At 40.4% G+C, this 25,964-nt stretch overlaps 1 protein-coding gene across 3 annotated transcripts in view; it reads right to left on the bottom strand.

The window, feature by feature from the left end:
• Window positions 1–1,013: 1,013 nt before the first annotated feature.
• Window positions 1,014–25,964, bottom strand: part of limk1a (LIM domain kinase 1a) — a 45,940-nt gene continuing 20,989 nt past the window's right edge. For 2 of the 3 annotated variants that reach the window (XM_029446602.1, XM_029446603.1), the window contains 13 exons: window positions 12,269–12,378; window positions 10,646–10,855; window positions 10,343–10,448; window positions 10,022–10,227; window positions 9,667–9,853; window positions 9,287–9,373; window positions 7,259–7,390; window positions 6,980–7,039; window positions 6,476–6,541; window positions 5,900–6,068; window positions 5,684–5,739; window positions 4,694–4,851; window positions 1,014–4,327 (listed from right to left, as the gene is read on the bottom strand). In XM_029446602.1, the coding sequence (XP_029302462.1) occupies window positions 4,159–4,327; window positions 4,694–4,851; window positions 5,684–5,739; window positions 5,900–6,068; window positions 6,476–6,541; window positions 6,980–7,039; window positions 7,259–7,390; window positions 9,287–9,373; window positions 9,667–9,853; window positions 10,022–10,227; window positions 10,343–10,448; window positions 10,646–10,855; window positions 12,269–12,378 (1,716 nt within the window). In that variant the 3' untranslated portion in view covers window positions 1,014–4,158. Of the gene's footprint in view, window positions 4,328–4,693; window positions 4,852–5,683; window positions 5,740–5,899; window positions 6,069–6,475; window positions 6,542–6,979; window positions 7,040–7,258; window positions 7,391–9,286; window positions 9,374–9,666; window positions 9,854–10,021; window positions 10,228–10,342; window positions 10,449–10,645; window positions 10,856–12,268; window positions 12,379–18,314; window positions 18,527–25,964 lie in introns of those variants that run through there. The other variant, XM_029446604.1, reaches the window with a different exon arrangement.

Raw genomic sequence — 25,964 nt, forward strand, 5'->3', positions numbered from 1 at the left:
AAAATACACCATTCATTTATCGCCAAATATTAACAATGGTGGTGGTGGTGAGGTTATTGTTAGTATTAAAGGCACACAGTGATGGAAATAAGTATACAGATGTTTGATTTAAGCAAAAGCAGCAATATACCAAAGTATAAAGATACTCCATTACAAGTCAACATTTTATTTTTTACGAAAGTAAAAGTACGAAAGTATTAGCATCAAAATATACTTAAGGTGCTAAAAGCAAAAGTCCTAATTTCAGAATAATATATTGAATCATGACGCATTCAAAAAACACATTCATGTTGCAGCTTGTAAAGTTGGGGCTATTATAATCACTTTACATGTCTACTGCTGGGTAGCTTAACCTATAACAATAATTTGTTAGTTGATTTAGAGTTTGTATTATTAATCTTATTCTTCAAAGTAAGTAGCACAGTACACAAATAGAAAAAAACGGAGTGTATTTGAATGTCACATGCACTAAATTTCCAGTGTTTACAGGATTATTGTTGGTGTGTTATTATTAAGATGATATGAAAAAATATGATCAGTTAAAAAAATGATGATGCGTTTTATGAAAGAAAGAAGCTTCAATAACATAATGCAATATTGACATTTTCCATCATTATGGGTACTTTTATTTTTAATATTTTAAGTTAATTTAGCTAATAATACCTCTCTACTTTTACTTAGAATAAAACGTACATTTTGAGTGCAAGACTTATACTTGAAATGTTGTATTTTTAAACTGCGATATAGTGCAGTAATTGATCTGAATACTTTACCCAGCCTTGGTACTATGTAGTATTTGTAGTTAGTAATTAGTAACATTTTAGTATGTACATACTGTCTACCAGAGATGAGCAGCTCTATTTTGTGTTTTTATTATACTAGGCTATGAGTTTCTTACCCTTTTAATTTCACATTAGAATTGAACAGCAGAGATAAATAGTGACATCTGGTGGTTGATTTGTTAATACTTTTATAATGAATTCACCTTTCATTTCCCAAGCAAATACAAGGACTATTTTTGCACCACTTTATTGTAGCCCACACATTTTCTCTAGCAATAATACAGTGCTCTTCCAGTGTGAACTGAACATTTTATTGGAGCTGTCACACTTTGTTTTCTGTGTGTGCACATGTAGAGGGAGGTTAATGATAGAGGGAAAATGAATAGACTAACAGTGACTGAGAGACCTCATCATTAATGTACAAATACATTGAGTCTGGTTTGTTTTAGAAGCAACAGTTTTATTTTTAGCTGTGACAAAAGGAAAAAAACAGTCGCCTCCTCAGAGTCTAAATGTTCACGTTCAGGATTAAAGTGCAGAATTGTTTTCACAGCTTGTGTAAAAAAAATTAAATAAGACAAAAAAGAAATATAATATTAAAATATCAAAACTAACAATGGAGATCTGGAAAATATAAACATGATACAGAACAAGATGAAATCTCATACAACATATTATCAGCAATGATATTCAATCCACTTGAATCAGGCTTACACTTATGATACATAAAAAAGGAAATCAGTTCACGTTTTCGAGTCGTTGGCAAGGCTAGCTTACAACAAAGGCACAGCATTGTTCAGAGGTAACGATCCTTTGCAAAGAAGTGCTGTAGCAAAATTCTCATTGATCCTCAACACGTCCTCTCAGACACACCTGACATGCTCGACATGGCTCGGACACAAATGTAGACAGAAACATGGCAAAGCCACTCATGTACAGAAACATGCCCACGGACGAACACATCAACCAGGAGGGGCTTGTTTTGCAGAAGCATACTTTGTGTTTTCAGCCTACACATTGACAGAAGGTTACATGCTATTTGAGTCTCACTGCTGCTATTGAGTGCTGCTTTACTATTAAGCTGCTGAATTAACTGAATTGTGAAGAAAGCTCCAGAAAACTACGTCCCTGAGCCAAAAGAGTGTGATGAGGAGGTGAGAGGTGAGACAGGCCAGTTTTCAGAGCTATTATCAGAAAGACTAGCAGTGGTTGCAACCTCTGTGGGCATCACATACGAAACCAAGCAGTCAGAAACAACACAGAACATCATTCACAAAGGACCAGTCTGTAGGCAGCAGGCAGAGCTGGGACATCCTCTTGGTAGCAAAGACTTCTGCCAAAGGCTTACAAAGTAAAATATAGTCATTCTTTCTTTAGATATATGACTTTAGGTCTCAGAGGGATCAAACAGGCTCTTGCTGTATTTATTCAAAACTGTATTTAAAAGTCAAACCATGCGCATAAATGCATCTAAATAATCAGAAACGGTTTGCTATCAAGAGGATACATTTCCCAGATCCCATTTTTACAGTTGAAAGGCTCTATCAGTGTCTTGCATTCATATATCAACCTGAACCGAGATAATTTATTTCCTTATCACAAGTAGCCCGAGAGAGGAAATCAACAAACATGGCTTCAACCAGCCATTTGGTAATATAGTGCAAATTAAAGTACTCAAATCTATACAAAAAGATTTCAGTGGTTATATATAAAAAACAGATGCTGTGTGTTTTTCTCATTTCCTTTTTAGCTTGACTTTGTCTGTTGACTTTTTTTATCTTCTTTGTTTTCTTATTTAAAATTACATTATTTAGAGAGAAAAAAGATCTTGGTTTAGAAGCTGAACAGACCTAGCTATTACATCGTGCAGCTTGTTAAAACAACAGCAGGAAATAAAAGAATGTAATTAAAGAAAGATTAGATTAGAGACAGAAAGGTTATTTTAGAAGGTGCAAGAGAGGAATCCGACAGTGGAAGAAATTATTTCTGAGGAGTGAGCAGATGCAAGGACAGACAAGTATATACAGTGATATTTACAGCTAACATGTAAACAGACAGTGGGTCATCGACAGGAGGAGAGACACATTTGTGGACAGACAGCTGACATGATGAGGCAGTACTGGCACTACTGTACAGTACGTGATGAGACAAGAGTGAATAATTAACAGAATGATTGCAGATTTAGTTGACCAATCAAATGTTGAGAAACACTATTATGGATGGAGGGAAACGACAGAATGTAACATTTACTGAGCTTAAACTGAGAGTCGGGGATATTTTGTGGTGATAAGATAAGATTTATATCAAATGCTAAAAGCACCAAACCTGCCACAGTGGTGACAAAGTAGAAAAAAACTAAAACTAAAAACAAGAAAGCTTTCAGCTGTGTCCTATTGACTGCAGTCAAACCCTAATTTACGTAATTTTCAACTGGTCGGCCAATAAAAATATGGCGATGTAGCATACGTATATAAAATATGTCTGTACATTTACAATATTTAAAACATTTACAATGTCACCAGCTATGTACACTGGTATCAATGAGATACTCTAACAGCTCTTAAAATTGGGAGATAACGTACCAGATTTATGCAAAAGATATGTACCTCAATTTTAAGTCAATGCTACACAATAAATGATGAAGAGGGGCCTCAGACACATGTAGGTCTCGTAAGTTTTTGACCAAATGAGGTCAGATGGATACGAGGAAATATGACATGACAGCATTATTTACACTTATGCACTCTTCAGTGAACTATTTAAAGCTTGAAAGGTTTTGTTTGACTTATACAAGTGGACAGCAAATTGATTTTTGTGTCTTAAGCGACAGACGGGCCCCTCTCCTTTGAAAGTTCAGTTCTGATATCCAAACCAAAATCAAAATCAAACCAAACTCACATAGAAACACCTGCAAACACATACTGCACAATGTACTCTGTAGAGGAGGCCGAAGGTTTGCCTTACGCCTTGTTTCTTGGACTATTTTGTCCGCATGAATATACACACTAGCGCAGGTAATCTTAATGGAATGACCACTAATGTTAAATCTAAATGATTCAAGAGTTGAGTCATGACTTGATGTTGGGTCTGATTGCATATGGCATGTTCCACTTTAGCGTTGGGTGCAGCAGAATCAAGCTATCGTAGTTAATGTCTCTTGATTTGACTTTGAATGTGTGCGTCTTGCGCATGTGGCTTTTCAGATCCATGTTTTCCCCCTGAGTCTCCTCATTAAGCCTGAGCCAGCCTCCGCCTGCAGCTTCAAAAATGGAGGAGTGTTTACACGACTCCTCCAGTCACTGCCCCGCCTGAGGCAGGTGTACGCTGCCTGTACGGGGTTATCTCAAATTTCCCACTCCTCCAGTCGTGTTAAGCTCTACTCCGGCTGTTCGGGGTGGGTGTGCAGGCTGTTATCAGGGCGGGGCATGCTGTGGTTCTCCCAGAAGGCCTTGTGCATCTGCTCCACTTTAGACACCAGTGGTAGACCAATGTCCAAGTGCATCTTCAGGTTCTCCAGCCACTCCTCGAGTTTAGAGAAAGCAGGCCTAAAGATCAAGAAAGCAGAAATGGATCTCAGTTTAAAACATTTTATTTATTTATTTTCACCCCAAGCACAATAAAATGCAGGCTTCTCACCAACCAGAATTCTAGCTATTCACCCAGATAGTTGTAGCTCACCCAATACAATGGAGGGCATCTTAAATAACAGGTCTCCCTCTAAATAAATTGACACGGTCTCACATGATAATTAAAGGTGCCACTGAATATACAATTTTAGGCTGAGCTACAGCCAACAGATGAAAAACTCAGCAAATTACCCTCAAACTTGGAGAGAAAATATATATATATTTTTATGTTGGGTGAACTGTCCCTTTACAATTTCAATGTGAATCTATTGAGGATGTTCTGACCGTTTGTCTGCATCGAGGTCACAGCACACAGCAGCCATTGGGAAGAAGGCGGGGGGACAATCAGGGGGACAGAAGTGCTCCAGGAAGCCAGACACGTTCAGTCCGAAGTCCATCGCCCTGGGGAGGTAGTCTGGGTCTGCATTCACCCTGCCAATTATCTTAAAACAAAAAGAGAGAGAAAAAGTAAGAAGAGTTAAACATGGATCCTCCTCTGCCGATCTGCTGAAAACCAGTAAACTCTCCAAACTGAAGCTGATCGTTCCCAGCAGACCACAACTACCGTCTGCCGGCCTCTCAGAAGCCACATGAAGACAACTTTGATTTTCTGCTCTCTCTAATCCCTGAAGTATTCTCTGGCTAATGGTGCCCATCTGGGGAAGTCATACTCTGAGGCTTCTGAGTGGCTGAACCAAACATTTGAGCCTAAATTATGTGGATACTGTGTGGCCGGGCCCAACGCTTACCACACTTTGGGCCTGGATTTTCATTTGGAAAGCAAATATCTGGAATTTTGGAGAAGCAATATTTTTCCCTCATAAAATGAAATGGATGTTTTACATTTAATGGGAGAACAGATCACTGAATGTTCCGTATTTTGCGAAAAACCTGTCAAAATACAACGTTTAGAACGTTGAAGCGAGACCAAGAAGTAAAGTTGAGTGAACAGCAGTTGTGCACAGATTAAAATCAATCTTGTAGCTGAATTTGCGCTTGGAAAAGATAATAAAAATTGTTTTTAGTTGGTAGACCGTGGCCAAATTCAATGAATATTGAAACCGCTAAATCATCTCAGAGTTCAGAGGGTTTGAAAAGGTTTAGAGGATTTAATTTTAAAGTGACAAGGGGAGCAACTTTTACAAATGACATGGTAAGCAGAATTCGATGCTTTTGGGGAAAAGCTATGACGCTATTTTACTTCTGTTAGTGAAACAGTGAACGCTCTGAAAACCTAGATGTTTTTATTAGTACGGAGAGTAGAAGCTCACTCACCTCGCAGAGCATGATACCAAAGGAAAAGATGTCTACTCTCTCATCGTAGCTCTTCCCTGGAAAAGGAAAAGGACAAAATTAGGAGTAATCCCACATTTAGTCAACAACTGTAGCACTGCAGTGATTGTAGTTTTGTTCATCTTAGTAAGGTGTGAATGAGTTTGAATAAATACATCTCCATATTACATTAAAAACAAGTGTATCTGTAGATCATACCATGGATCATCTCCGGAGCCATCCAGTACGGGTTTCCCACCACGGTGTACCTCTTTCTGCGGTCGGGCTTCTTCAGTCCGGGCAGTTTACCCTGCGACAACTTCTCCTCGTGATTGTCGTCCACCATGAGCCGAGACAGCCCGAAGTCTGCCACCACCAGTGTGTTGTTCTAAATCGAGAAAATTATATATAATAGTCATATCATTCTCATGTCAAGAAAGAGATAAACGCTTCAAAGTAGCAGTGTGCAACTACTTTTAAGCTCAACTCCAAACTTCTGATTTCTCTTAGTGTGGACTTTCCAAACACTTCAGACTTGCGCTCTACGATACAAACCTTTTGTTTTCATGTGACACATGTACTGTCTCTGTTTGAGTAAGGTAAGCTGGAAGTTTACTTAGGCTTAAGTCTGTTATTGCTACTGCTAACAAAACTCTCCTTTGTTTTTGTTTCTGAAGTGGCCCAGCAAATGACAGGTGCACTGTATTAAATCCCCAAAGAAAATACAGTGTGTATACATAGGTATGTCCACACACACATACACACAAACATGTACAGGAATACACAAGTTCTTACCTCTCGTACTAGACAGTTGTGTGAGTTCAGGTCCCGGTGGATTATGTTCATGGAATGCAGATATGTCTGAATGACAGATAGGAGAGGACAGAAATGCAGGAAGAATTAAAAAGAAATAAAGGCTTTTAGTAGTAAACTAAGACCCATGCCAAGAAGAACAATCCAGCCTTTGTTTCATCTCAAGTAGCTGGTGTTGTAAATACAATAATCCAGTCATGCACGACATTCATCATTGTCCCATATCAGGGGAAAGCATTAAGAGCCGATGGTCTAATCCTGCAGGAATTCATGCTGTAATTTCCATAGAGGGGGCTGGAAAAGATTGTGCACATTATTAGCAGAAATGTTGCAGCTCACTAACACGGCCACTAGAGGGAGACTGCAGTGAAGATAACGAGAAGCATTGCATCTTCTTTTACTGCTGCAAATCAAGGAATTTTACTGTCTGCGGAGGATTTACTGTCGCTATAACGATTAAATGCACTTTTGGGTCATTGAACTCACCATCCCAGCAGCTATGTCCTTGGCAAAACTGACCCGCTGGTTCCAGGGATAGTTGCTGTCCTGTGAGAAAAAAAATCACAATTCATTATTTATTTATTTTCAGTGGCAGTTGCTGCTGATGAATCATGACACCTGATGAAAACACCTACCAAAATACAAAGACTCCACCTGAGGCTATGCAAGACAGCAATATTTCCTCACAATTACTAAAAGGTCTACTGAATACTGAACATGACGTAGACACACTCATATGTCTGCACGCACACACTGTCCTCTCACCATTTTCTTGATGAGCTCCCTCAAGGTGCCTCCCTTTATGTACTCTGCGATGAAGTTAAGTCTCTTGTCCTTGTAGAGAACTCCAATGAACTTGAGCACATTGGGATGATCCAGGCAACGCATGACCTTCACCTGAGGAAACAACGTCAGACATTTTTACACACTCGCACTGAATGCTGCTCTAGGCTCTTGACAGTCTGACCCTTCTCGCCATTGGATGAGAAGATCAAAACCACTCATACACAAACAAATACGAAGCTGAAGCCAGCTGCTAGTTAAGCTTAGCATAAAAACTGGAAACGGGGAAATAGCCGGCCTGGCTTACAAATGAACATGTTATATTTTGTTCAAGTTGTGTTTTACAAGAGGTTATGGGCTGGACTATTTCTTGCCCTGGAGCAATGCTACGCTAAGATAACTGGCTGCTTGATACAGCTTCACATTTACCGTACAGACATGAGAGTGTTATCAATTCTTTCATCTTGCTAGAAAAATTAAAAAGCTTATTTTTACCAAAATGTTAAACTATTCTTTTAACTTATAGTTTAATGATACTAAGGTCCAAATAAAGTTTCCTATGAACCTGGTCGCTTTCTATAAAGAGAATATGCAATGTTCCCGAAGAGGTGTGTTAATGTGCCGCACATAGATGGATGTGAAGACGTCGTTAATGTTGTGTCTATAAAAGGGGGTAAGAGTCCATGTCAGGGGGGGGGGGTCCCTGGCCTTGTTGATGAGGCCAATTGCAGATGGGAAAAAACTAAATGGGCAGACTAAATTTAATCAGGTGGATTTACTAAGTCACAAACTGACATCTTAAATTCTGCTTCATTTCATTTGGATTTTGAACTAAATCCTAATGATACTGAAAACGTGTCGTCCCATTGTCACTGAACCCACAGCACATGCTAGCACCTCTTATAGGTTTCTGCTCTATTTATTTTTGCAACACAGAAACTTCCTGCAAGGGATCACAGCACTACTACAGTATGACACTTCATAAAACATTTCCCTCCCCGAGGGTTGGGCTGTGAAGGAGGAGGAGGCAGGTGACTATTACACGCACACAAACCTGAAATATTACCCTTTAAGTTTCATGATGTCTGAAATGTTTTTGTCTCCAGATCACAAGAGACTCAGTAATGTGAGACTCGGGCCACCTACAAACAAACACCCAGTGGGAGTAACAATCATGCTTCATTGTGGTCGGGGTTTCTTTTATAGCCGCCGCCGCCCGCCGCCGTCGTCTACACCAACTACAAAGCAAAGACTCTGGGTTATCGTAACCTAAAAATAAATCTAATACTACACACATAAGGGAACTATTTTTCCTGGACTTCAAACATCCCAATGAGAAGGTTGTTAACTTGATGAGTGAGTCTACGATACTGAACATTAAACAGGAACATCAGAAGTAATTCAGATCACTATGGGGGGGGGGGGGGGGGGGAGTTACTCAAAAAGTCTTACAGAAGTCTAAACTGCTGTGTATGAGTTATTCTCTGTTATCTTTTCAGATTACTGCAAGGAAAGAGGTGAAGCTTTGTGTGGGAGGCGAAATGACTTCTGCTCATCCATTATCTTTGGGAGAAAGGTCTGTGTTACCACTCCCTTTTTTTGTCCTATTTCAGAGGTTATTTTATTCATTCAGGCGAGAGAATCTCTTACTTTCTTCTTCAGTCATGCCCTACATTTACACAGAAGAGCTGCTAATTTTAACTAAAATACCGAGCTTCTGCTCATGTACAAGAGAGTATTTCTTTTTTACTTCCTCAGCACAGACTTTCCCAGCTGGTGCAGGAATTGCTTCACTAACTTTAGATCTGCCCTCATTTTAAAGACTAAAGTGATGTTTGTATTCAAGGGAATTATTTATTAACATACGGTATTATATGATGTGAGATCAACACTAATTTATTTCAGATTTCTGTTTAGGACAGATAGTTGATTCATCCTCTGAATAGAAAACTTGAGTAAATCTTACACTCCTTAATAACGTAACCTCTGGGATCGTCCGTCTCCACTCACCTCTTTCAGGAATGTTCTCTGTGTCTCATCATCAAAGCGAATTAACTCCTTCATCACCATCACCTCCCCTGTCTCCTTGTGGGTCACCTATAACAAGACGTAATGACGCAAACAATCAAGCTGAGCAACACTTTAATTAGTCAATGTCAAGTGTGGGAGAGGTTTATTCCATCTTCTGTATGTCATCATGGGAAACAGACATTTTGAAACTGCAGGATGTGTTATTATAACCACAAACATTTGAACCTCTTCACACTTCTCTTGCTTATCTCAATGCTGCCACCTTCTGGACAATGTGAGTATGACTATATTTGTTCGACAGCGTTGATGCATGCTGCACATGTACTTTACATACAGCGAGCAGTGTCCCTCTAATCTACCTTGATGGCCTGTCCGAAGCAGCCCTTCCCCAGCACCTCTCCATGGATGAGGTCAGATGGGCGGAAGATGCGGTGCGTCTGATTGGACACAACGCGCAGCGACTCTGATCGATTGATGTCCTTTCTCTGGGAGATGGGGGACACTGCGTTGCTGGAGCCTGGTGACTTATCAATGCTGTAGCTCCTCCTGGAGGGTGAGAGGGGAGACGAGAAGGAATATAATACATTTCTGGCCGTTAAACATTTAATCTACATATTTAGTGGTAGGGGCGGCTTTGGCTCAGAAGGTAGACCAAATATCAAAAATATCTCCCCTACAAAATCTGCAATAAGCTGCACTAAATCAGTTTCTTACGTGATGATGCGGGATCTCAGGCTGTCGGGTATCGGGGGCTGTGTGATGGGCAGCATGGGGTTGGGGCCTTCGGACAGAGGGGTGGACAGGGGGCCGCTCAGTTGCTCATCAGCCTCCGAGGAGCCTCCCTCCCTCCCCTGACCGTGAGGGTCGTGTTCGATGGTGAGCTGCAGCAGCCGGCTCGTCTCCTGAATCAGCAGGTCGATCTGGAGAGGAAGAGTTCAGATTAGAACAGCAGAGGTCGTTGTTATAGCTAGATGAAGTCTGGTGAAATGTGAAATGCATGTTTACACGTAAAGTAAAATCTTTCAGTGTGAATACCTCATCCAGAGGGACATTGTGAATGGGCGTCCCATTTATTTCAAGGATCCTATCTCCAATATGAATGGAGTTTTTCACATCTGGACTGATGCAGTCTGCATCCACCCTGAATAAAAAAGAATAAGGAGAATTTTTTTAATAAAGAACTCTTCAAACACCTTTCTGCACACATTGAAACACACCCACACACCCACCCACACCCACACACACACACACCCACACACCCACACACCCACACACACCCACACACACAGACACACACACCCACACACACACACACACACACACAGACGATAGACTCACTGGGAGACTCTGATCGTGGGTCCATGTTCAGGGCTGTAGCCATTAGTCGGGCTGAGCGGCTGGTCGATGGACACAGAGAAACCTCGCCCTCTGCGTCCGTTGCTGCCCTCGGCGGTGGCTGGGATGGACAAGAGTGTGACCGTGTGAGGGATCCGCGAGCATGACGAGTCCGGCACCGGCGTGACGATGGTCTGGTAGTAACAGTGACCGCTGGAGCCAGAGAGGAGGCAAGAGGAAAGGAAGGATAGATGGAAAGTAGGGGCGTAAGAAAATATAGATACACTTGAGTATCGTAATATTATGTTTTGTGATACTGTATCGATTCTCAAAAACACTGCATCTACTTTTAATATAGTTTACATGCACACATTTGTGACTGGTGGAGAATTAACAACAAGTACTGCCATGATGTTGGATGTTACAGGGACTGAGATAAATGTAAATGCAGATCCCACTGATTCAAAATATCGCAATATATTCAGTCGTAACCCGTGTATCGTGATACGTATCGTATCGCCAGATTCTTGCCAATATACAGGGAAGTAAAAAAGAGGCAGTAAAGAGCAGAAAATGGGATCACTTGTGAGGTTTCTGTCTCTAAAGCCGTCCTTGCAATCATAAGAGGACATCAAGTTCTCATTCGTTTTCAAAGCATCACATGTTGTTGACAAGTTGTTGCTTTCACTGACTTTGGGAAAACCCTGATCTCACTCTTATTCCACAAAACTTGAAGAATGCTCAGAATGTAAGAAAGACTAATAAATAAAATAGTTATGAAATGATTCAAAACTAGAGCTGAAATAATTTTATTTGGATGACCCAATCTGGTAAACATCCAGATGTGAGATAATGATCTGAGACAATCGCACTGTCATCATCCACTTCCACTCAGAGAAGAGGACAAAGGCTGTTCTGTCCGTATGTATCTCTGTGTAGTGCCACTTGTTGCATGTTGAACCCTGACTGTCACACTAACACAACCCCGGAGCTACACAAGCGAAGAACAACCTGAACCTGAAACAGACACAAAAAGACCAGCGAGACTAATCATTTTCATAATGTATCAAAACTGAGACTGTCTCTGAATCTACAGTATCTTGAGAGATTTATCATAGTACATCTGTGTCACCAGCTTAAAACAAATGTACTCTGAGTAGCTTCTTGTGTTATTCTGGCTGTTTATTAGGTACAAAATACCCAAAAAAGAAGCAGCACATTTCAGACAATAAGCTCAAACATGTGGTAAAACTGTGTTTGCTGTGAATTTCCACCATGCATTGAGTCAGTTGGTCGTAATGTCGACAAAAAGTCCTTTGAAGCCCAAAATAAACTGCATAAATGTAAGATTGTGTCAATCAACTGCCGCTTTGGAAGCTTTGTTGTGGCTATACAGCACTTCAAAGGGATTTAAAGTGGATTAGTTTGCTGCAAAACAGAGAATAGGAAACTAAAAAAAGAAAATTATAGTTTGGTAAATTACGGAGGAACGGAGCTAACGTACCACAAACTGCACACGCTTTATTTGTTTAACATTAGGCCAATAAAAGACTGTAACAAAGTTTACATCTCAGTCTGATTTCATTTTGACAGACTTATGATATCGTTGACATGGTTGAGGCTCACCAGTAGAGTTTGGATCTCTCCACCAGAGCGTATGTATCTCCATCACCGATGAACGCTCTGCAGTTCAGACAGGTGAAGCATTCTGGGTGATATTTCTGTTCTCCTGCGACCTGTTGAGAGAAAAGCCAAAGACACAGTTAGAAGGACATACTGTCGTCTATATGCTGTGGAAATCTGATGTACTCGGATGTCAAAGGGATTGTTTTCTGATCTGGAATGAAAACACTGCTTTTTGATGCAACATGAGGCTTTAATAACTGGTCGGAGAAGTAGGGCGAGGCCTGGTCGCTGAGGGTAATACTGAAAGCTGGAGATTGAATTTGCTGCTGCCAGATCCCCCTCGGAGCTTAGGGCAGTTTTGCAAACAAGAGAGGGAATTGAGTTATAGCCAAAAAGCAGAGCAGGAAATGAGCAGATTAATCACAGATCTGGCAGATCTGGGGACGATGCTGCCGCTGGAGGTTTCAGCTCTGGATGTTCTTCAGACCAACGGGAGGAAACCAAACAGATTTAGATAAAACGTTTAGGTGAAAAGATCAACTCCACCGAGTCCCAACCTTCACACTTTTACTGTTGCTCATTAAATCGGTTTGTGCTCTGATCGACTGACAAATTGATTAAGTGGCCCACACCTCCACATGTATCAATATCGACCCCTTTTTTTAAATTCCTTCATCAATGCAAACGACCCACCCACTCGAATAGCTAATGACTTCTATGATTAAACATGAGCTACGATGTTAAGCACCAAAGGTCGAGTCCACCAGAGCTGTTCGCTCCCCCGAGGCTGTGCTCGCGGTCTCATTTTGTGCTTTGAGTGGCAGAACATCTTCGAGGGAGTGGGCCCTCTGACAGCACTTCTCAACTGCAATGATCTGCAATGCTAATTCTGTACAACAAGAGAGAGGAGGGGTATTCATGGAGGAGACGCTGAACAAAGAACATCATTGTATTTGTATGTATCATTATTTAAAGAGAAAACAGATATTCGCATAATATTTATTTTAGGCACATTTAAAATATACTACAATAAATTCAGAAAAAGATGTCTAGATCATAACATTTTTCTTTGTAAAATATTAAACCGAAGAGCAAGATATGAGCAGAATATCATCTCATGGAAACAGCCACAGTTCTGAGATGTAGCATTAAAAGTACCTGGCGAGTTAGAGCAGAACTACCAATCGCCCAAAGAAAGATATGCTACTTTTAAATGGTCCAGTAAGACTGAAACAAAACGGTGCAACTGAGAGAAAAAGGAAGAAAATGTGGAGATCAAAGAATCAATAAAATCATTGCGTGCAGCCATATGTCTGCTGCCCCACCCTCTTTGGAGAGCAGCAGTGAAACCACGAGCGCACACTCACAGATAAACACATGCTGATGGCCCTCCGGCTGCAGGGAGGAAGACACTGAACAAGCATATTAATTAACTGCTTTTTAAGTAATTAATCTGAGCAGAACCTTCCAGCAAAATACCAGGAAAACATGCCACCACTTGGTTTCACACCAACGTCACTGTATTTTCTGAGGTAATGGGTTTCTATCTTCAATTTCCCTGCCTTTGGATGAGAACAATTAAGACTGACCCTGGAACAAATACAAGACACAGAATAGGTCATTTGCAGATTAAGGATTTTCCGATATGTTGTTAAATGGTCATGCTGACAACACAACATCACAGCAGAGAGAGTGAGAGGAGAAAACAGATGTAATGACTTTGTAATGGACGAGGAAAGAAAGCAGCTGCGGGGCTTATTGACCTGTCTGACATTGCCAGGGAGTGTAAACTGTAAAATCGAAAGTATGAAAGAGAGATGAGTAAAGATGAAAGATTTAACCATAGTAGGATTATTGTGTGGCACGAAAATAAAGTTTTAAAGGTTAACACAACAAGTTTATTATGATTTTTAGCATCACAGTAGTTTGTGGATAGCTGTGAATGTTCTCTCTTTGTGTGAGTCACTAAGGTGCAGGCCTACAAATGTGAAAGACAGGAACAGAGGACAGCTGGACGGAGATGAAAAGGGTGTGTGGCTCTGCACAACCTGACACCGTGGTTGCCATTTGCTTGCCAGGCAGGCATGACACACACACACACACACACACACACACACACACACACACACACACACACCATCACTAAACCACATTTGACAGGCGACAGCTGTTGTGCCCACATTTAGGACATGCTTCCTCTCTAAAGTGAAGATATAAAGACAGACGGGCAGAAAGATCTTTTTTTAAATACAATACATCGTCAGTCTGTGTGATATTAAACCATGTGACTGCTTGAAGGCTTGATTCAAGAAACATCAAATGTATTGTCCTGCTGTTTTTATCTCTTGTATTTTGTACGGTGTCCTTGGGTGTCTTGAAAGGCGCCTCCAAATAAAATGTATTATTATTATTATTATTATTATTATTATTATTATTATTATTATTATTATTACCACCGGTTCCGGCATCGTCACTCATCACAGAAGCTGTGTGCATTCAATGCATTGTATTCATCGTGCTCACCAGTGTGTGACTGTGTTTTAGCCAGTCATGTAGCCTTGTGGCCTTTTCTAGTGACAACAAACCAAACTATGGACACATGTTCCCCTGGGGGAAGGGTGAGCAGGGTCGACGGGGGTCCAGGAGTAACTGGGTCGAGTTGCAGCACAATGCTCAGTTGCCATGTGTGATGGGGGTCTTGGCCACATATTTATCTTGACTTCAGAAACTTTGTAATTAATGCACCCTTGTTTATGGGATTACTGAGAAACCAGCAAAGAACAAAATGAGTTACACTGCAGTCACAGTTCTTTGCAATGGCGACGATACACATAAAAATGGCCGCCGGTCTGACCACCCTGTTGTGTTGACACAGAGTGTATGTTGTTCTACTGTCATTCTATATGATGCTTCCCTCTTCAGAGGTTTAATTGGATTTTAGAAGAGCCTGGATTGGGTTGCAAAAATGTATCGTCAAATAATTGATTTACTAAATTGGGTTGTGGTGTTAAAACTTAACAAATATCTTAGCTAGTAAATACATCGGTAGCATCGTAGTTAATCAAGTACGTACACAGAAAGTGACTGTAGCATCACAACGTTGGAACATATCTGCCGAAAATCAAAGTTTTAGGAGCCAATATTAAACTATCCTTAATCCTTGTGAATGCAGGTATTACTTTGGTTTATTTGTGCATACATGTGTGTTTTAGAGTTTTATTTATGCAGTTTAGATGGAGTGGGACATATCGAATTATGCTAACCTAGGTAATATTATTTGATAATTGTGTGTAATGTTATTGGCATAGAGCTCTGTCATTTTGGGTATGTTGGCTTATTTTTGTAAAATGTCATTTCAAATCCTCCCAGTTGAAATCATTCATCAAGGGTCAGGCCAGCCATGTCAACAGTTAAAGAGTCAAAGCTTAGAGAAAAGCCTGAAAAATAAACATTATTTTAGTCGCAGACTTAATTTTCTCTCAGTTCTTACTCCAGTAATAATTGTGTAACCCTTTAGATTCCTCTTGTAACCTCTGATGGGTTCCTTATTACCAGGTTAGGAAGCCATATCTTTTATTTTGAGGGAGACAGCCCAGGTGGCAGTCATTCCTCCGGCCCTGAAAGACCTACAGCCGTTGGTCAGCCGGCTTAGCGTGTCAGGGCCCTTAAGCTATATTTGTTTTAAATGATATATATGTGTGACCTTTAGTTAGCTGTGGAATGTAAACGAACCCTTTTAAGTCATTTGAAGGAATTTGTGGCGGTGCTAATAATCTCAGAAACACTAAACAGCAAAGAAACATGTTGGTAGAAAGTCAGGGATGCTTGTCATTCAGGCCATCAATCAGACGGGTTGACTTCTCCTGAGCTCAGGTCTGGGTAATCACTTCTCTGGACGTTATCGTTGGTTTGCACCTAATGGTAAACGTTTAGATTTGAATTGAAAACTATAAAATTATTTGGTCTAAGAGATTGACTCAAAGTAAAACTGAACATTTTCATAATAATATAGAGGTAAATAAGCAGTTGTTAAAACATCTCACCTCTACTCTTCTTATTTGTCTTGTTTCAAACTGAATCATTTAGTTCCAATGTTCCCCTCATAACGTTTTCACATTTCCTATACGGCTGGTAATGAAAGGGACATTAGTGTGTGTCTGCCAAGAATCAGTAGTAAATAAAACACAGATGAAGAGCACCAATCAGCGGGCTGATACATCTGAGAGATCTTTCATAAAATAATGACATGACATGTAGAATCTGAACATTTTCCACAGGCTGAAGTAGATGAGTATTTGTTGTAGTATGATGTTTCCACTATCTGGTTAAATAAAGATTAAATATATCAATCCATCACTGTCCGGGCATTTAAGACTCATTATCATAAAAATATCAAGGAAGTTGGGAAATGTTGCACAGGGAAAATGAAATGAAATGTTTTCACAACACATTTAACTTCTATAATATTAGAATGATTCATGGTATTTGTCAATATATTGTGTTCATTTATACGTATCAGACTGTTGCTAAGCATCTGTTGCTTTGGGACTCTGCAGGAGAGCAGAGAAGATCCCTCAGTTGAGCTGAAACCATTAGTTGATTCATTGATTAAGTCAATGAATCTTGATAATTGATAAATCCTTTAAAAAAGCCAACTGCTTCCAGCCTCTTGAATGTGAATATTTGCTGGCATTCTTTGTCCTCTTTAAACGGGACCTAGATGATGTGTTTTGGAGAATTATGTGACACTTTAAAGACCAAATTGTTAATTTAAAACTAGTTTAGGACGCTCTTGTTGAACACACCGAGGTTGGAAGTGATAAGAAACAATATATATCTGACAAAACCTAATCTCTACAGTACATGTGTGTACTGTGTTTATACACAGCAGGACCTCATCAGCAACCTCCACATGCCTTCTGGTCTCTTTACCTCAACAAGTCCCACATAAACACCAGCTTCACCCTCTGACTTCACTCCGGTTATATGTGGAAAGATGAGCTCATAACAACACAGGCTAAAGGTGCTTCTGAATGGCCTCGCTAAATGATGGGAGATCTGGCTCTGCTTAACCTCATGCTTGATGTAATGAACTTCACTTAAAAACCCTCCTTCATTGACTAAACTCAAAAACACAGTCCATATGTGACTGAGCTCCTAGAATCAACACATAGTTTAAGAATTGTGTTTTAAAAAATGACCTCATGTTTTAAAGAAAAAGTAAAAACAGCACGTGCATTAGGTACCTGATACTCCCCACAGAGGGCTAAAACTGGGTCAAATCCCAAAAATGTGTCAAAAGGAATTCCTAAAGCGCCAATAGACTGATGAAAAAGACACAATATTAACGAAGACGTTTCAAACTGGGAGTAGAAATAAAGTCAAAGGAAGATATGATCCTGATTCCCTTTTAGACTTTCTACAGTTGACATCATTTAAGCAAATACAATTAGACTGAAAGCCTGAGAGAGAAGACAGTAGGCCACATTGATGCTGTCTGAATGGAAAGCCCCCTTCAGCTACAAACAGTTCAGTATCACAGCTTCAGAAATGCTCTTAATGTATTCAGCTTCTTCTCGGCAAGTCTCTCATTCACTGTGGTTTACAGTGTGTCCTGCATGTAGGTGGTACATAAAAATAACACGTTGCAACGACAAGACAACTGCTGTTTATCTCTGAATGTGTGCACTCACACACACTTTAAATCCTACTTTTATCTGAGGAAGAACCTCTCTATAAATAGCACGCGTGCGATGGCTCATCAGTTTTTCATGACATGCAAAAATGAAAAGGCTAGAGCTGCGTACAGAAAATAGGAGAACAGATCTGTAATTACAAAGCAATGCACTGACCCAGTTTAGGATGACCCACAAAACACAGAAGCGTACAGTATCATGCTTTAACTTCAGTATTAAAAATTAAAGAGTTATAGATGCAGTCTCTGCAAGAGCAACCGGCAAACCATCTCAACAGCCGGCTCGAGTATGACTGTACATCACCCATTACACTCCCGGTAACTCAGAGCAGCAGCAGTGAACAGCCTCACCTTCTTATCTCTTTTCCACAGCCTGAGACAGCAGAAGCTCCAGAAAAACAAGTCTCCCACCATGTCAGCAAGAGCTGGCGACCCTCCTCTCGGTTCTAGTTCATTCTAGTGAGGCAGGCGATTCTCCCAGTCACAACAAAACCCTGGCAGCGGCCGAACCGGCCGGAGAGACGGAGCAGCAGGGGGAGGGAGGAGAGCGAGAGAGAGCAGCCCACGCCTTTACAGCTGAGCTCATCTCTGAATCCATGTCACTCCTCCTGGCTCTCTCCCCCCCCTCCCCACCGTCTTCTCTCTCAGTAGTGCTATGACCTCATCGTTTCCTGTTTGGCCCCGCCCACTCTTGCACACGCGCCACCCGGCTGCTTCAACCAGACACAAACACACGCACGCACGCACACACACCCCAGTGTCTTCAGTACATTCCTCACTCCTCTTCTCCCATGCTGCCCCCATTCCTGCAATCACATTTCCCAACCAGTGAAACCCAGCAGTGACAGCTCCAGGCTTGACTTATGGGACCTGAGGGGGAATAATGTTCTCCATTAGCTAATTTACTTTTGTTTTGTGTTGATTTTCACTGATTTTGTTATGTTAAAATGAAACAATGGCATAACAGCAATGTTTCAAGCATATCTAATCTAATATAATATAGTATAGTATAGTATAGTAAACTAATATAGTGCCCTTTAGAAAAAAGCTTAACTTGCAGTATGTGCTTGTCATTGTGTTCCTCTTAATACTATAACATGTCCTTATTAAAGCTGCACAATGATGTAATACAATGTGATAATTATCTTCATTGCTAATTACTCAATCCATTATTTTTTTAACAGTTTGATCGTGAAGTCAATAAAATAAAACAGTGAAAATATATCTGAGAGCCCATGGGGATGTCTTCAAGTAGCAAATTTTGACCGCATGATAATCAAAATCCCAATTTACAATGATATGATAGCAGGAGAAAGCGGCACATCTTTAAACTTGTTAGGATGAAACCAGGAAATGTGTAGCATTAATGCTTGAAAAATTACTTAAATTAATCTAAATAGTTTTTCTTTAAACTGCGTAACTGAGCAACAAAGTCCTCGTATGACATTTTATAGACTGCTTAATTAAATATTCAAATAAAAAATCCCCGTGCGGACCCTATCCACAAGTGTAAACTAGTTAGTTACAGCTACGTATTATTATTTAAATAGCTTAGTATTGTATGCACCATAAAAAAAGTATAATTTGAAATGGTACTTTAGCACACCCTACACGTTATTGTACGCCCTATTAAATCATCAACTCAAGAGACACAGTCTTTAGTCACATGTAGAATACGCTTTTATGTTATTGTCTCACTTTAAATGTAGAGAACAGATCACAGGACGTTGAGTATAAATGAAGACATGTCATATGTCATGTGGGATCTTTTTTAATAGCTTTTAGCTGAGTTATTAGCATGGTCCTCCTGCTGTACTTTTCTCTCCTCTCCTGCCTCGAATAATCACTTCCCCCAAGGTTTATCTTTGCTGCTGCGTCACACTTTTTTCCGGCCCCCTCTCTCTGGCTCTGTGTCTCACTTTGTCCCTGTCCATAACATGTCCTGCATGCCATGTGTCGATGCCTCAGAGAGCCATCTGAGTGGGCAGATATTAATAGACTCTTCTTCTCTGCCTGCTGGATCTTATGTGAAAGCAGTGGAGACAGACCGCTGGTACAGAAACACTGATTAAGTTACTGTGGGAGTGACTGTGCGGAAGCTGCATCAGTAACTGCTCCAGAGAAATCCACACACATCCAGGGGTCGACGAGCAGAAAATACAACAATAGTGGCGTTTACGTTCGGTGTGAATCATCAGATTGTTTACAGAACTTACTGTATTGTACCTGCAAAACTCAGCAGTTACAAATCAGTTGGGACTGTATTGATACGCAACTAAAACAATTAAATTGGTCATAAGCTTTACAGTCTTAAAAAGCAAAAGTGACCAAATGTTTTCTTTTTAAGTCTTTTGTGTTTAAGTGCTTCAAACTTGCCTTCTCTCTGATATCCAGCAGGGGACAAGTATTTATTACCTCAGTAAATATTTTCCTCCGAAATTCAGGCTCTCGATCGCTAGTTTTATGTCTTCTCCAATACTGCATGATGTCCATTTTGTAAATGATGGTCCCATTTGAAGTAAAATAGACGAGAAAGCAGGGTATGCTTTGGGGTGTGGCTACCTTGTGATTAAAGGTCACTACCACTATGTGCTCTCTGTGTTTTCGTTTTAAAACTTTAACCCTTTCACGGTGTGTTTTCAGTTCATGAAAGTTAATTGTAACATTTTGGTCGACTAACAATCTCTTACCGTAGTCCACAAACCAATGAGTGACGTCACGGTGAGTACTCCCACTTCTTGTATACAGTCTATGTTTCACCATCGTATATTTGATTTATTATTTGTCTGATGTTGTGATGCAATTTCCTGCATTTCTAAAAACAACTCTAACATTACATTTGCAACAACTGATCTTTAAGCTGCGTGGGGTCAGTGGAAACAAGCTGTGAACACAACAACACATTATCACCTTTGGGACCAACAGTGAAAAACTTTAGCAGTGACTTTATGTTCATTGGGTGCGGTGGAGTTTAGTCAAACCGCTTGGCAGTCGGCTCAGAAGTGAAACCCAGCGGCCCACAGCCGTTCCACAGAGGGGGTTTCAACCCACAGAAGCTGTTGCTTTTGTAAGAGTTTCCACTCTGGAAAGAGGAAATGCTAAAGAAGTTTTAAAAAAACCCCTTAAGTGGAGGTCACTGATGAGGTTGTGATCTCTCTAAATCTCAGTGTTGATATTAATTGCAATGTTTAAAAGACAAAAGAATATCAACAAAAAGGCCATCCAGCTGACGTGTCCTTGAGCAAGACACAGAGGCCCCGGCAGCTGCGTTAGACACCCCTCTGTGTGTGAGCAAGTTTCTACAATGTGTTTGTGCTGTGTTCAATGCCACTGGTGAGATCAACAGCTGATCCTGTTCCGAGGAAAACAATGTCACAACCTGAACCTGCAACAACATCTTAACAAATACCATTTCACCACACTTATTACACATTTGTCTGTCTTTACTTACAGGCAAAACAATCATCAGGCGGTTACAGAAACAAATGACTCTCACTAAACCACAGAGCTACCTCACACCAGTGGGAGTTGATACACGTAACATTTGGGACTTTCCATTGGTTTGGTGGCCAAACCCCCCAAAATATCAACATTTCTCAATATTAACCACACACGTAGGATAAGATTTGTGTACCGCTCAGACACGCGGAATAAATTCAAGGCACTGAAAATGTTCCGTCTCTCACTGCTGTGGTTTAATCTTTAAAGAGTTAAAACAGAACCACTAAATGACATAAAACATGTTGTCTACTACTGGATACACTACGTAATGACCATAAACCATAAATGAGCACATTTCAAATTAAACAAACTCACTCCCTAATTCATACCAGGTCAGGTCTGTTATGTAGGACAATGATTTCCATGTTCTATTCATTATTACGTTCCTCTTATTATTCAGTATATTATTCAGCATATACTGTATATTTTTAAACCATGATTAATGAAAAGATCCAAATGTATTTTTACGATAGAAACAGAAAACACTAACTAGTAAATAGATGGGATGAGAGGAGCGGTACAGCACATGATGTAACTTTCAGGACATGTGATCCAGATTTGAGTACAGATGATGCCAAGAAGTCCCAAAGAATCATAAGCACTTGTGATTTCAGGGAAACGTCTTGGATTTCACCTTAAGCTGTTCTGGTACTTTTCTTGCAATCTCAGAAACAAAGAAAGAGAAACAAGAAACAAAGAAATTCCCCAAGATTAAACATAATACCAGTAAGGTCAAAATAGCAACCATCTGACCTGACCTTTTCTGTAAGCACTAAAACACACTAAACAGAAACTAAACATTTTAAATGGTCGCATCAGTACACCTGAAATTTAGCAGGCCCGCATACTGCGAAGACCCCCCACCTACCCCTGCCTTGGATTGGCTCTGACCCTGATATTCAGGAAAAAAACAAGGTGTGTGTGTGTGTGTGTGTGTGTGTGTGTGTATGTGTAAAACCGTGCCCTGTACAGCTCCTCGAGCGCATCACAACCTTAAAACATACAGGTCATTCAAAATGAAGATAACTATTAGTACACCTGCCCCCAGCCCCGACAGACCCAAAATCATCGACGGAGGTAACAGCTACACCAACATCCACATCTAAAAAGGCCAATTTCAGATCTGATTATGCAGTATATAAGATATATGTCAAACATTTGGGTGCACCTAAATTATGAGCTGGTTAGGCTAGCCGTGGTAGTTTGTGTTACACGGTGTGTTAATCCTTAATGTCCACTCTAAAGACACGCAGGCGTGTGGAGAGCTGATGACAGAGCGTTGTGGCAAAGATAACTCAGTGAGGGGGAGAAACCATGAAACCAGAATCTTCTCTCAAACTCAGGACAGGTCGAGGTCGATGTCTGGCTCCGCTCCCATCAGCTGTCTCGTGGCTCTGAGTTGTTTGCTGACTTTAAACTGAATGTGGAGATGGCCGGGATTACTGCACATTCATCCGTCAGTAACAGGTGTGATGGACGGATAGAGTGAAGGAGTGTTGGGAGGAGAGGAAACTCAATTACATAAGTTAACTTGAAGTCGGCACATAAATCAGTCTCAGTGAGGGCAGTAAATAATAACATCATCTGGCTGAATTACTTCAAGTTAACTCAAGGCTGAAGGTGCTGACAAGGGCAGAGGCAGGTGAAGCTGCACGCACACGCACACACACACACACACACACACACACACACACACACACACAGAGACACTCACACACTGTACAAACACACACATAGTGCCCTCGATATAATATTATAGTCTAAGAGATCATTTTCAATAAGGACAATGGCCCCATCCACAGGACAGCCATGTAAAACATACACAATCACACTTTCAAAGAGAAACATTTTCCTATTTTCACTGAAGTTATTTTGAGCTTGACGGTTCATCCTTGAGCTTGGACACAGCAGTCAACAAATATCAGTACTCAAGGTCCACTTGCTCGCTTGTTCTGGAGCGTTCAACGACTTCATGATTGAATAAAAATGGACGAGAAGTTTTAAAAGTAGAAAATAAACTTTTCCAAGGGCAGAAAGACGTGGAGGGGGGGGAGTTTCATACGCTGTTAGATAATCTGAAAAGCACTTTTGAGGCAGACTGAGGTCATGAGTCTACCAAGCATGCATCAGCAATCAGCATGACACCCTTAATGTATTATTATCTACACCAAATCACTTGTTTCATGACCTTCATATAAACTTTGCATAACATTTTTATATAATCCTGTAAATTACCAAACAAAAAGACAAACAAACAATAGCGTAAAATCTGACCTCCTTGGTGGAAGTGTAGATTTATAAAGATGAACTTCACTAGACTGTAAAATGGCACGCGTTGTACCCACTTGGATACCAAGGCATTCCACAAACGTGTAGTTGTGAGCAAACAATTACAAAACTATATTGTTTTTAAAGAGCAAAGCTTGTATGGTGAAATCCCATCCCGTTCTACGTCTCTGCCTGCAGACTCATCTATGCATCGTGGAGCTTGAAGCGTTTCCACTGACTGTGACAGCAGCCTTTTCAGGTGCAGTGGCATCAGAACATTTCAAAAATAGGACTGTGCTTCCCTGCTTATCTCCACAGATGTCCGAGTGACGGTGCAGGGCTGACGCGCTAGACTTCTTCTTTCTGGGTGTGGCATAGACGTAGGGAGCTGACCTTCATGTCTACACAGTAACCGATCTCAAATTTACTAACTGCAGAGTCAATCAGTGTGTTTGCACTATAAGAGAAGCAATAAAACAGAGAAGGAGGAAGTGGTGCTGCAATATCTCCACCTAATTCACTTTAGAGTCTCCTACATGTTTCATTACTGAGATTGCACTGCAAAAAGCAAGCTGTCTGGAGGCAAAGGTAATGCTAAAACACACACACACACACACACACACACACACACACACACACACACACACACACACACACACACACACACAGAGAGAGAGAAAGGCCGAGCCATGAATGATTTCTGTTCATTGTGACCATGACACATGACCCTCCAGAAGCTGCTGTATCTGACCGGGAGGCAAATGTGTCAATGAAGATGCTTTATGTGCAACAAATGAAGTCAGCTTTTTATTTTAACCACTGTCTCTTATCAAAGGACCACCAGCAGTTGGTGAATTATTGATGTTGTCAGTAGTCTGGGATTTTGGAGGCTTTAGGGGCAGTTTATCGCCTCAAATGGCCACAAAACATATTGTAACAGCCACGTTTAAAAGGACGTTTAAATAACCGTTTACCAGTACAGATATTATGTCTAAAAAAATGAATACTACAATTTAAACACACATTGAGATAATTCAAGACAAATCCAACTTCAAAAAGCACTTAAACATTTTACTGTCTTTAATGAAACCTTCAAAAATGCAAATGATTAGCCTTTTCTTTGAATACTTTCCCTGTCATTTAAGCTTCATGCTAAGTAGACAGGCGCTCGTTTTCCAGAATATGAGTGTCTCATATTTCCAGACACAGCTGACAAAGTTTTCATATCGTCTGCTGCCATATGGCTGATAATTCTTCTTCTTCTATTGTACCTCACTGGGTGGTGTGAACACAACAAGGATACCCAAAAACAACTCAGTGATGAATGAGCAGGGAGGAATATGTTTTCAGAAATATTGCTGTTGCTGAACTTTAATAAACTGTACTGATTACATTTCTAAACACACCCACAAGCTTAGGCAAAAAGCTTCATTTATCAGCGAGACTGTGTATAAAGTATGAGGCGGTAAGTGTCTCAAAACACATCAAGGGCCCAGGATAACTGGATTCCAGTCAGTGAGATATGGAAGACATTATTAATAAATATTAATTAGTTATATGGTAAGAATGGTTGCAACTGAGGGTTATTTTCATTATCAATGAGTCTGCTGAATATTCTCTGAATTAATCATTTCATTGTTTCATCTTTAAAACAGAAAAGTCGACCCCTATTTCTTGTTGTCTTACTATCCAAAACATATTGGGTTTATTATCACATGAGACAAAGAAAAGACACAAATCATCAGGACTGAGAAGCTGGAACTCAAGCGTTAAGAAGAAAAAAGGTTAATGATAAATTGATAATCAAAATAGTTGCAGATTAACTTTCTGTTAATCAACGAGGAACAGTTTAACTGCATTAAACTTGTATTTCAAATAAAATGTTAATCTATACTACAGTAGAAGACAACATGTGTAGCAAACTAAAAGAGGCAACACAATTTCACTGTGTCGCTTAATTAGCATTAGCACAGCCACAGCTGCTCCTCTCCTGTCACCTCAGCACCTTCATTTGGAGCCAGGAGCTACCAGACAGGCACACAAAAAATATACTCTACTGTCCAAGAAAATTGAATTGCACCTGCATTTGTGCTGCTGCTGGCTAATAACGCCCTGCTACGACAACATATTCTCTTACAGCGACATACAGTATTAATCAGTTTCTTCAAGCTTTGAATATGTGTGATTCCATCACTAATCAACAAATAGACACAACTCTCCTTTGATGCTGGT

Source organism: Cottoperca gobio, chromosome 13, assembly GCF_900634415.1.
Source record: "Cottoperca gobio chromosome 13, fCotGob3.1, whole genome shotgun sequence".
In the NCBI taxonomy this organism is placed as follows: Eukaryota; Metazoa; Chordata; class Actinopteri; order Perciformes; family Bovichtidae; genus Cottoperca; species Cottoperca gobio.